General features: G+C 40.9%; 1 protein-coding gene across 1 annotated transcript in view; it reads right to left on the minus strand.

Annotated features, from left to right (window-relative positions):
* Positions 1-14,530, minus strand: part of CEP41 (centrosomal protein 41) — a 67,041-nt gene that overhangs the window by 28,774 nt on the left and 23,737 nt on the right. The window contains exons 3-6 of the mRNA XM_073652496.1: positions 12,215-12,262; positions 9,634-9,695; positions 4,790-4,865; positions 4,082-4,238 (exon numbers count right to left, since the gene is read on the minus strand). Coding sequence (XP_073508597.1) covers positions 4,082-4,238; positions 4,790-4,865; positions 9,634-9,695; positions 12,215-12,262 — 343 coding nt within the window. The remainder of the gene's footprint in view (positions 1-4,081; positions 4,239-4,789; positions 4,866-9,633; positions 9,696-12,214; positions 12,263-14,530) is intronic.

Consider the following 14,530-nt stretch of genomic DNA (forward strand, 5'->3'; position numbering starts at 1 on the left):
ATGAACTGTTACTATATCAGTGGTTGTAACCATGGATACCGAAGGTCTTGCAATGCGCCTGTACATGAGATAAGCGAATCAGCAGAACTATACTACATTTCTAATTGGAGGTGTTCTCTAATAGTATTACACCTACTACACATTGGGATAGGACCTTGGATATGGGAATACCCCTTTAAGTCTCTCCCTAATACTTTACACTGAAGGTATGGTTGTTGAAACTGGCTGTTGTGAAACAGCACAAGCCCACAAGAATCTCACAACAAAGTCAGAAAGTATATGGTGTGTTGATTTAATTAACAGTAAAGGATAGAATCATTATGAACTACAAGCAAGAAAATCAGTCCTTGTAGTTTACAATCATTCTGTCCTCACTAACAGTAACATGAGTACGTCACTGCCATCCATATACTGAGACAAACAATGATCCATACAGGGAGATCCTGGAACACAGAGTAAAAATATTTTACTTTTTAAAGTAGCATTAACCCCTTAGTGACCGGACTAATTTTTTTAAAATCTGACCAGTGTCACTTCATGTAGTAATAACTCAAACACTTCAACATATCCCATTGATTTTAAGACTGTTTTTTTTGTGACACATTATACTTTATGATAGTGGTAAATTTAGGTTGATACGTTTTGCGTTTATTTATAAAAAATATCAGAATTTTGACAAAAATGTTTTAAAAATTGCAATTTTCAAACTTTGGTTTGCCCATTGGGATTAAAGGGATAGTTATTCACACAAAAACATTAACAAATAACATTTCCCTCACGTCTGCTTTACATCAGCTCCATTTAAAAATGTAGCAGTCATTTTTCATTTTTTCAAGGAAATTTACAAAACTTATTTTTATAAGGACCTGTTCAGTTATGAAGGGACTTTGGGGGTCCTATATGTTGGAAACTACCGAAAAGTCATACCATTTTAAAAACTGCACCCCTCAATATATTTAAAATTGCTTTCAGGTAGTTCATTAACCCTTCTGGTTCTTTTCAGGAAGTAATGGAAAGTGGCATGACAAGAATGAAAAAGTTTATTTTTACCAACCTAAATTGTGATAACTTCTGAACAGGCCTAGAGCCGGCAGACTCTAAGGCCGTTATCTGCCATGGCAAACATCAGGACCACATGCTCAAGATCTCAGGGTGCCGATGAGGTTAAAGAGGGAGCCCCCACTCTGTTAACCATTTAGATTCTGTAGTCACTATTAACAGCAGAATCTAAGGGGTTAAATGGCCATGGTCGGTGCCAAAACTGATCATGGCTGACGCAACAAGTTGTCAGCTATTGTGTACAGGTGACAGTTACAGGATTGTCACCTGTTGGGGAATGCTAGTCTCTTATATCGCAGGTCAGTAAAAAGTACATGTGAATATAAGAAACGTTCTAATATATCATGAGAAATATTTTTTTTTCTCCACTTCTAAGCCTTTCCCTTTTATCCGCCTCCTGAACTGATCATTCACTCTCACTGAGGGATCAGGTTGCATCTACCTATTGAAGCCTATGGAAAAAGGAGGAGAAGCAGAGTGAGAGTGAAGCCATGTTCATACTATCAGTATTTGGTCAGTATTTTACATCAGTATTTGTAAACCAAAACCAGGAGTGGGTGATAAATACAGAAGTGGTGATGTGTTTCTATTATACTTTTCCTCTGATTGGCTTCCAAATACTGATATGAAATACTGACCAAATACTGATAGTGTGAATGTAGCCTGACAGAGAAACACACAGATAGCGCTGCTTTCTAGTAAGAGTTTACTCTCACCCCATTACTGAATTCTCATCTACACTATTCCTCATTACTGTATAATGTCTTCCATGCTGCTACTTCGGTGGTCTGCTACAGGGGGATAGCGGAGTAGGAATCCCTCATGTCTCTGCAATCTGTTTATTGGAGACATTATAGCAGCTAGTATCTACCCACCAGGTCAGAGACAACTGAAAATTACAGATAGAGCCAGCAGAGGAGAAAAGGATACAAGTCATATCATGGCCAGAAATAGTATTAGACCTAAAGTATCAACAGAACAGACTGTAGTAAAGTCATCTGAAACTACATCTATTCCTTAACAGAATGGATGGGTGGACAGCATACATTTTTTTTTTATATGTGCGACAGATTTGAAAAAGAAATTGCATCAAGTAAGCCTACACAAGTATTAAACAAAAACGATATAATTTAGCAATTATTTTATTCTATATTCTGTACCTGGTTATGGTATATTTTAAAGGGTTGTTCCACATATTTTGCAGCCACTACACAGTGATTGGATAGGTCCTGTTCAGCTCTGCCACTGATAACACCCAGCCGCTGCCAGCATTGAGAACTGCTGATCAGTGGAGGAGGTCCCAGGCGTTGGACCCCCTGTGATCTGACGCACCTATCCTAAGACTAGGTCATCATCAGAAAAGAGTTGGAATAACCCTTTATCTTGAAGAATTGATTTAAGCTAGTTGTCCCTCCTAGCATATCCATATCATACATAGCATATCCATATCATGCATAGCATTCTCTGATGACATGCAGCATGGCCCAGTTTTAAAGAAAAATGGAGTTCCCAGAGGTGGGACCTATATCTATAATACATAAATATAAGAGATGGGAATACTCCATTAACTGATCAGTCATTTTCTAATGAAAAAATATGGAGAGTGAGGCAGTACATCCAGTAAAATTAACCCTTTATTAACCCGTGTGAAGTTTTAGCTCGAATGAGCTTAAACCCTTACTGACATCCGCTGTACATGTATGGTAGCGGGTGTATGGAGCGGGCTCACAGGGTGAGCCTGCCCCTTACCCAGTAGATAGTGACTGTGTGTTACAGCCAGGACCTGCCTCTAACAACCGCGGTTGGCGCTAAGTCTGTTGAAGACCTCTGTGCTTCTCATTACGGAGCTCCTTTAAAACACAGCCTGCGGCAGGGCTTCAAAGGAGACTGTGACTTATACTATATGCGGCAATACTATGGTATTGCTCTATCAGGATAGGTACCCATCAGAGAAAGGTCACCTTGCTGTGGTTGATGGGCATCCCTGAATTGGCAAATTTATGCACTAATAAATATAATGTACTTACAAAAATGAAGGTTAACAACAATGCAGTTTAGAGCTCATGCACTCAGTGTGTTCGCAGATATCTTGGCCCTTACAGAGGCTGCTATGTTCCTTTTTTTGTATGTTTTGCAGTCATTGCAGCTTGCACCTGTTCACACTATATGGAGGTGCTGGTTGGTTTTTTGTTTCTTGCAGGTCTGCACACGCCGTTCCATGTTGTTGAATGTATTCCACAGGATGTCTGGGGTCATAGCCTGAATTTCCCGCTGTATGTTCCTCGGAGGCCTGTAATATTCATGGCCTGTTACTGTACTCCCGACCTTTCAAATGGCCCCAAAGGAAAAAAATCTGGTGGTGTTAAACCAGTACAGTGACTCAGTAGGGACGAGCACAACCTTTCTTGGCCGCTCGTTGACATGTGTAATATGACATGCCTGTCTGCTGGGAAAGCCTGTGTAACGATTTACGTGGAGATAGAAGTCGCTGTTTCACATCTTGAATTGTTTCCATTTTCAGACATCCTTGATCATGCCTATCCAGTAATGTTCCTGTACGTTCCGACTTATTCACCAATGACAGAAAACACTGCTTGGATGGAGGATTTCAACCTCTAAACTTCTTGAGAAACTCACTTTGGTACCTGTTTAAAAACTCAGTTTTCCAATTAGTTTTCACAATGAAAACACTCTCCTCCAAACTGTATCTGTACATTGTAACAAATGCAGAAGGAATTTGGCAGGAGTGAAATGCGAGCACCACACAAACTCCTGACACGCAGAAAGGTGTGCAGCAAGTCTATGACAACCGGCGGGGCGACAAGTCAGCGAGACCACTTGGAGCAAGGATGTTTCTTGTCGCTGAAGTTCATTCTACTCTCACGTCTCAGGAACCAAAGTATGCACAATCCAAATTTCAGCATGGTCGATCGTCTCTGTTAGAAGCTACAGCATTTTTTCCGGGTAAGGTAGCGAATGCATCACCCTGTATAACACACAGAAATCTACGACTATTACTCACCTCTGCAGCGTAGATCTTGCAGAGTTAATGCATTCTCCTCCTCCTATGGTGCCAATTAACAGGATTGGACTTAAAGGGACATCGTCAGGACTTCCTTTTCCATTAGTCCCGTCAGTTGCGAGTTCTGTATCAACTTCCGAAAGGACAGAATTACTCCCTAAGAAACGGTTATAATGAAAAATATAGATATTTTTAACTATTTGAATATTAAAGCGTACGGAAAAAAGATTTCTCATAGGCACAAATCAGATAATATCACTGGGGGAACTCGGGGAGTTTCAGTTAGAAGCCAGTGCTGTACCTTGTAAATGACAGCTGCTACAGGCTACTCTCTGTCATTTTGGCTGCACTCATTTAAATACTTGAAACACTTACATAATCCATATTATGTAACCTATAACCACAAACTTTCCCTTCAAACTAAATATCACTGGATTGAAACTCAACTTAATGTAATAGTTTTTTAGAAAGGTATAAAAGTATGTGACTTAAGGGGCCATGGAAAGGTTTCATGGGGGAAGGAGATATTTATAAATATTTCCAATGTGAACCCGCTATAAATTGCAGTGAGCCATGACAGCTACAAAAGAAAACCGAGAATACAATGCGAGGGGACAATGAGAGTCAGATTCTTAACATCTGTCATCAAGTCCTTAAGAGAATCAGGAGCCCGATATTCAATACACACAGCAGTGAAATATTCATTACCTTCGAGCCTCAGCAGCTCCTCGCTCGTAATGTCAGCCGGCTCACTCTCGTCCGATACAGATGCCACTTGAAGTACCTGAACACACGACACACAGATTCTTTAAGATCCAATATAGACATGACACCTAGCTTTTAAGCTAAAGCCTGGACTAGACAACCCTACCTGATGTAAACCTGATATATTACATAAATTTCAATAATATATTTGAATCCAACAAACCAATCAGGTTTAGTAATCACATAATGTAAGACGCCTCAATTTATTGTATGTGCACGAGCTACAAAAGCCGTGCCAACACAGCGGTCTTCTCACAGGTGACCTTAGCTACTTTATGGCGAGAGACTACATTTCCAGATTGGTGATAATGTTAACCTAAGGCTATGTTCACACATGTTGGGGTTTTCAGCGTCACAAATCTGCAGCAAAATCTAATCTCTGGCAGGAAATCAGCGGCGTCAAAAACTCAAGTTTTGCTGGGTTTTTTCAGCGTTTTTTTCACTGTCCTTCTGTCTCAATTTATGCATGTACAAGATGTGTGAACAGAGAATTCTGGTTTCTCATAGACTTTGCTGGTACTACAAAACGAAGCTGAAAATTTGCATAAAAATCTGCAGCAAAAAACGTTGAAAAACCCAACATGTGTGAATATATCCTAAAGGAATCGAGAACAAAACAAGTTCTAGTGTACAGTGATATACGGCTCTGGCAAAAATGAAGAGACCACTGCAAAATTTTCAGTTTCTCTGATTTTTCTCTTTATAGGTATATTTTTGAGTAAAATGTACATCGTTGTTTTAGTCTATAAACTACTGACAACATATCTCCGAAATTCAAAGCTAAAGATTTTGCATTTATTCGAAGCAAAATGATAACGTGTCAAAATACTAAAAAAAAACAAACGGTGCTTGCAGACCATGAATTACTCATGTTTTAACTCAGGAACAGTTCAGAAACCAATATTTGGTGGACTAACCATGATTTTTAATCACAGCTTTCATGCGCCTTTCCATGCTTTCCACCAGTCTTTCCATGCTTTCCAACAGAAAACTGTTCAGTGGTCTCTTAATTTTTGCCAGAGCTGTATATATAGTTCTTTTCAGTGGCAAGTTCCTCAGCGATTGGGGGCGTATACAGGGGTTGGTGCCTTGGAGACTTTCCAGAGAATAAAGGTGGTCATATACAGTCTTCCGCGTATAGTCAGCCTAACATATTTAAACAATTCCATTTTTATTCAGACAGGCTTATGTCCACCCTAATACGTCAGCAATGATGCTTTACCAGGAACCTGTCAGATCAGAATTCCCTATCTAAGATTAATGTGCACACAACATCTTTAAGACACCGGCAGACCCGCCAAGGTTTTCCTAGGCAAAGCTATTTCAGGAAAAAAAGCCGGTGGTCTAATTATTTCCTCTAGCCTTCCCTGCCTTTTCTTAGATAGAAAATTCTGACTTGACAGGTTCCCTTTAAAGGAGATGTTTCACTTTCTATCTTCAGAAGCGCACTGTACCCCTGTCTCTCAGCTTTCTGCTTGCCAGGGTGCGATGCGGTGCGCTCCTGATGATTGACAGGTCGGAACTAGCAGTATAGTTGCATCACTGCTTCAATTGGAGAACTTTCCAATGCTGCAGCAGGATAGGAGGTGCACAGAAGTAGGCCAGATCATGCGCTGTAGCCAGCTTTAGATCAGCACTTACAAGCGCTATTAAAAAGAGCTTGCAAGCACAAAACCTGCTCAGTCACCAATGCTACACTGCAGGAATCATCAATAACCTATGCAACAAGTATTAAACCATTAAAATTCCCATTGATCTTTATAAAAGGTAATTATGGGAGGATTCATAAGTCTGCAGTCACACAGAATGGCTGCAGGCTTATCAATTTAGACTGGACAGCACCTTTAAAAAATATATTGGGGTCATGATTTTATGGCACTTACTAATCTAGAAGTATTACAGGTTCTTCTCCCTCTCTTGTTGGTGCTGCCTTCCTCATTGTGTTCCTCTTCTTAATATGGCTTTTGGTGGAGGAGCGCGAGACCAGACCTGTCCATCACCCTCCTCCAACAGCTTTTCCATGTGCGGTGTTTTTAAATTGGAGGATAATTTTCCTTTTACATTAGTACATGCCATAAATATCATGTCCACAACACATTTGTTAAAATAAAGATAAAATGGCCAACCCCTTTAAACAGTAACACAACTTTTTTTTTTCCATTATTGTGTCCAGCATGGAAAGTTTTGAAAATTTGTAATGGACTTAATTAGGCGATTCAGCTGCATTTCTGTCCAAAAATCTGATGAAATTGGCCTCCAAACCCCTAGTTTCTGCAGGTTTTTCCTGTTGGGTAACATCCATGCTCCATGTGCATGTAAACTGCAGTACAGATTGTGTCGGCTGACGGAATGGCACCTAAGGAGTGTTCTTGTTCCAGAGGTAGACCATGCTCTATATTGTAGTCTCTCTTCTAGAGCTCTGCTGCTTCCCCGCTGTGTCCTGCATTCTGACATTGAACTATGAGTGACAGATGGCAGCTCGGTAACAAGAGAGGAGCGTAGAATAACCAGAAGATGGCTCCTCTCTTGCTGTTGTACAAGAGTATGATGCCAGAATGCAGGAGACAGCATTAGACTCCATTCGCATGAAGCATTTTCCAAAAATGCGGCAAAACAGTGCATTTTTAAATGCAACACAGCCGCAACAAGTGAACGCAGCCTTACCCCACAGTTATTAAAAGGGTTATCTGGGACTTTGGTTATTTTTTTCTCCAAGGCTAATGACTTACAGGCACGTACGTACTAAATACAATGATCTGTGCTAGCTCAGAGCAGTCATAAACCGCTCCTGCAGACGAGTCTCCTTCCGTTGACAACAGGGCAGTTCCTTCTCTTCAGCTCTGTTGACAGGACATCTTTTCCAATGTTATGTTGATTGACAGCCAACAACCTAACACAGAAGGGATCCAACTCTCAATCAGCATGATATCGGCCTTGACATTCTATTGACAGAGCAGACTGGAAGAGAAGGCGCTGTTCTGTTCATGTGAGGCAAAAAGCAGCAGGAGTCACGGTCTGAAACAGCAGAGATCGGCGAGGGGCAGAACAGGCACGTAGTTGCTAACTACCTGCCTACAGTGGGTACGGAAAGTATTCAGACCCCTTTAAATTTTTCACTCTTTGTTTCATTACAGCCATTTGGTAAATTCTAAAAAGTTCATTTTTTTCTCATTAAAGTACACTCTGCACCCCATCTTGACTGAAAAAAAAAACAGAAATGTAGAAATTTTTGCAAATTTATTAAAAAAGAAAAACTGAAATATCACATGGTCATAAGTATTCAGACCCTTTGCTCAGACACTCACATTTAAGTCACATGCTGTCCATTTCCTTGTGATCCTCCTTGAGACGGTTCTACTCCTTCATTGGAGTCCAGCTGTGTTTAATTAAACTGATAGGACTTGATTTGGAAAGGCACACACCTGTCTATATAAGACCTCACAGCTCACAGTGCATGTCAGACCAAATGAGAATCATGAGCTCAAAGGAACTGCCCAAGGAGCTCAGAGACAAAATTGTGGCAAGGCACAGATCTGACCACGGTTACAAAAGAATTTCTGCATTAGTCAAGGTTCCTAAGAGCACAGTGGCCTCCATAATCCTTAAATGGAAGAGGTTTGGGACCACCAGAAGTCTTTCTAGACCTGGCCAAACTGAGCAATCGTGGGAGAAGAGCCTTGGTGAGAGAGGTAAAGAAGAACCCCAAGATCACTGTGGCTGAGCTCCAGAGATGCAGTGGGGAGATGGGAGAAAGTTCCACAAAGTCAACTATTACTGCAGCCCTCCACCAGTTGGGCCTTTATGGCAGAGTGGCCCGACAGAAGCCTCTCCTCAGTGCAAGACCTATGAAAGCCCGCATAGAGTTTGCTCAAAAACACATGAAGGACTCCCAGACTATGAAAAATAAGATTCTCTGGTGTCATGAGACGAAGATAGAACTTTTTGGTGATAATTCTAAGTGGTATGTGTGGGGAAAACCAGGCACTACTCATCACCTGCCCAATACAATCCCAACAGTGAAACATGGTGGTGGCAGCATCATGCTATGGGGTTGTTTTTCAGCCGCAGGGACAGGACGACTGGTTGCAATTGAAGGAAACATGAATGCGGCCAAGTACAGAGATATCCTGAATGAAAACCTCTTCCAGAGTGCTCTGGACCTCAGACTTGGCCGAAGGTTCACCTTCCAACAAGACAATGACCCTAAGCACATAGCTAAAATAACAAAGGAGTGGCTTCAGAACAACTCTGTGACCATTCTTGACTGGCCCAGACAGAGCCCTGACCTAAACCCAATTGAGCATCTCTGAAGAGACCTGAAAATGGCTGTCCACCAACGTTCACCATCCAACCTGACGGAACTGGAGAGGATCTGCAAGGAAGAATGGCAGAGGATACCCAAATCCAGGTGTGAAAAACTTGTTGCATCATTCCCAAGAAGACTCAAGGCTGCACTAGCTCAAAAGGGGGCTTCTACTCAATACTGAGCAAAGGGTCTGAATACTTATGACCATGTGATATTTCAGTTTTTCTTTAATAAATTTGCAAAAATTTCTACATTTGTTTTTTTTTCAGTCAAGATGGGGTGCAGAGTGTACTTTAATGAGAAAAAATGAACTTTTGAATGGCTGCAATGAAACAAAGAGTGAAAATTGTAAAACAGCAAAATGTATCAACATTGACAGCACCTGAACCTCAAAAACTGCTGCCATTATACAAGTTCAGACATACGATAAAAAACATTCAGCAAAATATACAATGTACAAATCACTGCTATATTAACTCACCAGTTGAGCGAAGGTAGTAACTTTAATCCGTTTGAAAAGTTCATCTTTTTTATATCTGTAATCTGAGAAAGTAAAAAAGAAATAGATGTAACTAACTCTGATAGCATGAACAATCTTCAAAATTAACTGCAGTACCGACCATCCGTAAAAGCTTGGAGCATTTCTCAGAATTGAAAACATACAATTGCGGGTAAGACTCTGTTCACATGTCAGTTTGGGATCCGTTTGTAATTGCTCCAGTAAAAGAAAAAATACATATATTATATATAGACACATAGATAGATAACAGATCCAAACAAATACCAAAGCTTCTGTTTATAGACAGATGGTCAAACAAATCCATGTAAAAATTGAAACTTTCTTTCCGTTTTGTATCCAATTACACCCCTTCTTAATCCCACAGGAAACTTATGGAGGGAGTTGAATATCCGAGTTGCCAAGCGACATCCTCAAAATCTGAATGATTTAGAGATGGTCTGCAATGAGGAGTGGACCAAAATTCCTCCTCACATGTGCGCAACCCTCATCATCAACTACAAAAAACATCTGACTGCTGTGCTTGCCAACAAGGGTTTTGCCACCAAGTATTAAGTGTTGTTTGCCAGAGGGATCAAATACTTATTTCTCACTGCAAAATGCAAATAAATTTATCTAATTTATAACAATGTGATTTTCTTGATTTTTTTGGGGATATTTTATCTCTCAAATGTTAAAATTAACCTACCCTTAAAATTATAGACTGTTCAGGTCTTTGTCAGTGGGCAAACTTGCAAAAACAGCAAGGGATCAAATACTTATTTCCCCCACTGTATATGGAGGCATTTCACATGCCAGGAGCTTTCCTCTCTGTCTCAGTGTGACAAAAGCCAAGACAACAACTCACATTCAGCTGTGAAGGCATCCAAGTCTCTCCTCATGTCATATAGCTGAGATATCAGGATTAGAGAAAAAGGAAACAGTCTTGACTCAATAACTGCACAGAAATTATATAAGGGAAAGAAAACCAAGGTTCATTGTCAGGACCAGTGCTGTGGAGTCAGTAAGCCAAACCACTGACTCCGATTCCACAGCACGGCCTCACTACTGAGCGTGTACATAAAGTGCAGCACAGATTCATCTCCACTAAAAGCCGAGATCCTTAGATCAGGAATAGGACAGACATTTATAGGACATTTCATAACTTTCCCAAATTCTTATGAAAACATTTACAGCACATCCTGTATTGTACTAATGTACCCAATTTATTATATATTTTAGGAGCCGGAGTCAGCCCATTTTATACAGACTCCGACTCCACCAAAATGGGCTCCGACTCCTACACAACAGCCCTGGTCAGGACGCTCTCAAACAACTCTTCATATCTGAGCATCCTGTGCAACTTTGAGTCCTATGTAGTATGGAGGACAAATATATGGGGATTCTTGTTTTTTTCCAGTCTAGTTGTGCATAAAAATGAAAAACAAATATTCAGAAACTCCATTAGAAGCAAACAAATGGACCACTCGGTTAAAATGGATCGGTGACAGGCAGTATACTGTCAATTTTTACAACAAAAAGGACTTCTAAAAAGGAAATTATGGAATCAAACAATATTGAAAAACTTCCAATGTAATTTAATAAACAAGTATAAATATTATACACATATACGCACACAACCCTGCAGCTTTAGATATCATATGCAGCAATATAAGTAATATAGATAGATCACTGTAATGGTGGAGGTGGAAGAGCAGAAATCCATTACCTGGTTCTGTCTGGCCAGAAGCTTCATCAGAACTTTGTGACATGACTGATAAATGGGTTATATATCCAAGTGTGTACGTTCTGGAAGGAATACTACGCTGACTCTACAGGACTGAGAGCCGGCAGGAATGGTTCTTCTCGTCCCACATTCCTGCAATAAGCCATGCCCAGGACAGTCCCAAGCATTGTGCTGGCTTTTATCAGATTTGTATACTTTCAGCCATCATATTCTCAGAGTTGTTCTCATAAGACAGAATTACTGTCCTGGAGGTTTGATTTCTCATGGATAGCAGGTACCCTTACCAGGAGGTACAAAAGTGCCTATTCTAGTAAATCAAGAAGGTGAATATTATACAGCACATGGGACAGACAAAGATCTGTGTGTGCTCCACACAAGAGTATAAAAATAAAGAGAAATCTGATGAGCACAGAGGGAATTATACTCTGGACGGCAACAAAACCGTAATTGTGCGGCTGCTACTGCGAGGAAAGCAGAGAAGAACGCGGAGGGGTAAGGGGAGAGAAGCTACCCAAATATTGTAATGTCAGCGTCTATCAGGCCAATGGAAACCATCGCTTCATGAGCCATTCTTATTACATGACATATAATAATGGAGAATGACACGCCATCTGGTGGCACGCCAACATATTCGAATCTTTGTTGGCCTATGTATTAGATATGCAGAGGCAAAGTATAACCTTCTACATCATCACAAGTGGTCCGGTTACCCACTTTTTATACGCCAGCGTCCCGGTATACTGGATTTGTGTTATGCAGATATATTGGCAGAAAGAAATATCACTTATTTTTTTTATTTCATTTATTTTTTTTACTTACTTCTCTTAATTTCTTCTATCTTTTCCAAATATTTGGTCATGCTGTTACCTGGAAGAAGAGACAAGGCACCTCTGAATGTCAGCTCAACAAGACGTTCTGATTCTGCACGCGGTGAAGTCACCGTCACCTCTATCTGGTCATTGTGACACATGCATTCCGGGCTTAAAGGGAAATACCTATTTGTTTGGTATTTTGTTATTTGAGTGCAAACAGCTTAATATAAAACATGCTAAGAAGATGTACCACGGTAACATAATAGTATAAATAAAAAATATATACATACTGGAAAACATTACATATTACTCCGAGATACGGAAGTTACTAAGCTAGTCCGCATATGGATACTCCTTTTGGCATAAGTTTGGCCCACAGAAACTCTACATACAATTAGATGCCTTTTAGAGCTGAACTTTGATTTGGTCATAAATCACCAACTTCAGAAGAGATACAAACTTTCAGAACAAGCTCACTGATGGATTCACTGTTAACTCATTCTGCTATGTACAGTGATACTGCAAAAGGGTTCAAAGATTTTACTGAAAGACAGTTTCAAAACTAACTTTTAGCCAAAAGTCCATATATTTTATAGAAAAAATTCTGAGGCCTCACCAGACAGACCAAGGTGATACATAGGTTTCCTCACCTGTCTTGGAAGCCCAGGCCAAAATAAAAATGACTACTCAATTTACATAATATTAACCTCCTGAACTCTGTATTAGGTATAAGTCAATACCGCTGAACTAGAGATTACTGCGGCCAGAGATAGGACTGAGCATCAGCATATAACTTTTGTGATTACGGCTGCCTTTACCTCACCAACAACTAGGGGGCGCCTCACTACTCAAGGACTAGTGGAAGGCATGGATTTGTAGCAATGATCGTGTGCAGTATTAGTTACACTATTAGAAAATGTTGGCTTTACAAAATGCAGTAGTCAGCGAGTTAGGGCGCAGTCAGACGGCAGTATAACACAGACGACGATCGCATCGTAATGCTTGGACTGGCCGGCGGTTATCCTGACCCAAGCGTGACAGCGGCATAGAAATACATGCTGTCCCACTCGGGTCCGTAGAACCGTCGGCCAGTCCGAGCATTGCAATGCGATCATGGTCTGTGTTATACGGCTGTTTGGCTGCGCCCTTAGATACATTTTTTCTGCTGTAACTTAGAGGGGTTGTCCATTACAGGGAACCCCCTTTTAGGTGTCAGAGGGTGCTGCATAAATTAAAATCTATACTTCCCTTCCAGACCGATGACGCTCCTTGGCTGGTCTCCTAACAAACAATGACACCTGACTGATTGGCTGCAGCCTTATCATTTCAGTCCAAGAAGAAGAAACACTACTCTTCTATAGGATGGAAATATGAAGGCAGTCGCAGACTGGCTGCAGCTGTCATGTGACTGTGTATCAGGAGACCGGCCAAAGACACAGGGCTGAGAAGAGGAGTGGCATCGGTCCAGGAGGCAAGTATAGATTGTTTTTTCATTTATGCAGCACCCTGGGCCCATTAATATCTGGTTGTTCAGCCCCTTAAAGCACCACTCCATTGTTTTTTATTAACGCGCTGGAGTGGTGCCACTAATCTAAGTTACCTGTCTCTAGTATTACACTTACAAGCCGATGTCTTCGGCTCTTCCTGACGTCGATCCTTTCCTCATCCGCCATCTTGTGACCGCAACTTCTGACTGTCCGGAAGTCGGAGGTAACGGTCACAAGCTCTCAGTGTAAGTCTATGACAGCCTCGTTCTGTCTCTCAGACTTACACTGAGTAGTGACTTTTGTATTGCCCAGCAAACACTGGAGAGATCCGGCAGGTCACAAACTGCTGGAAACCAACTGGAACGGCACCGAAAACAGATGAAGACGGCAGCAGGTAAGTATAATACTAGGGGCAGGAAACTTACATTAGTGGCACCACTCCAGGGCTAAAGTAAAAAAAAGACACTGGAGTGGTGCTTTAAGTTAAAACGCAACTTATTGTTTTAGAAACAAAACACCTCAGGCTGACATTCAAGATGAGAGCGAGTGTTTCATTTGTTTCATTTCCAAGTCTAAATGATTCTGTAATTCCTGAAGGCCCTGGGCAGAGAACAAGGGACTGTAAGATGACCTGAGATGGGAGAGAAGAGCGCCTTTATTCTTCACTCAGGCGTGTCCTGTTAAATACTCTGTTTGGTGAAACATTCTAGCAACAGTCACCATTTGCTTTCAATCGTCCTCACCAGTGAATTCAGACAAAGCCAAAATTCTTTACCCCCCGAAGCCTAAGTAACGCTTGTTTGCTGTCCCAATGCAAAACGTCTAAGAATAAAATA

This window comes from Phyllobates terribilis, unplaced genomic scaffold (assembly GCF_046119375.1).
Source record: "Phyllobates terribilis strain yellow unplaced genomic scaffold, ASM4611937v1 Scaffold_11__3_contigs__length_659146591, whole genome shotgun sequence".
Taxonomy (NCBI): domain Eukaryota; kingdom Metazoa; phylum Chordata; class Amphibia; order Anura; family Dendrobatidae; genus Phyllobates; species Phyllobates terribilis.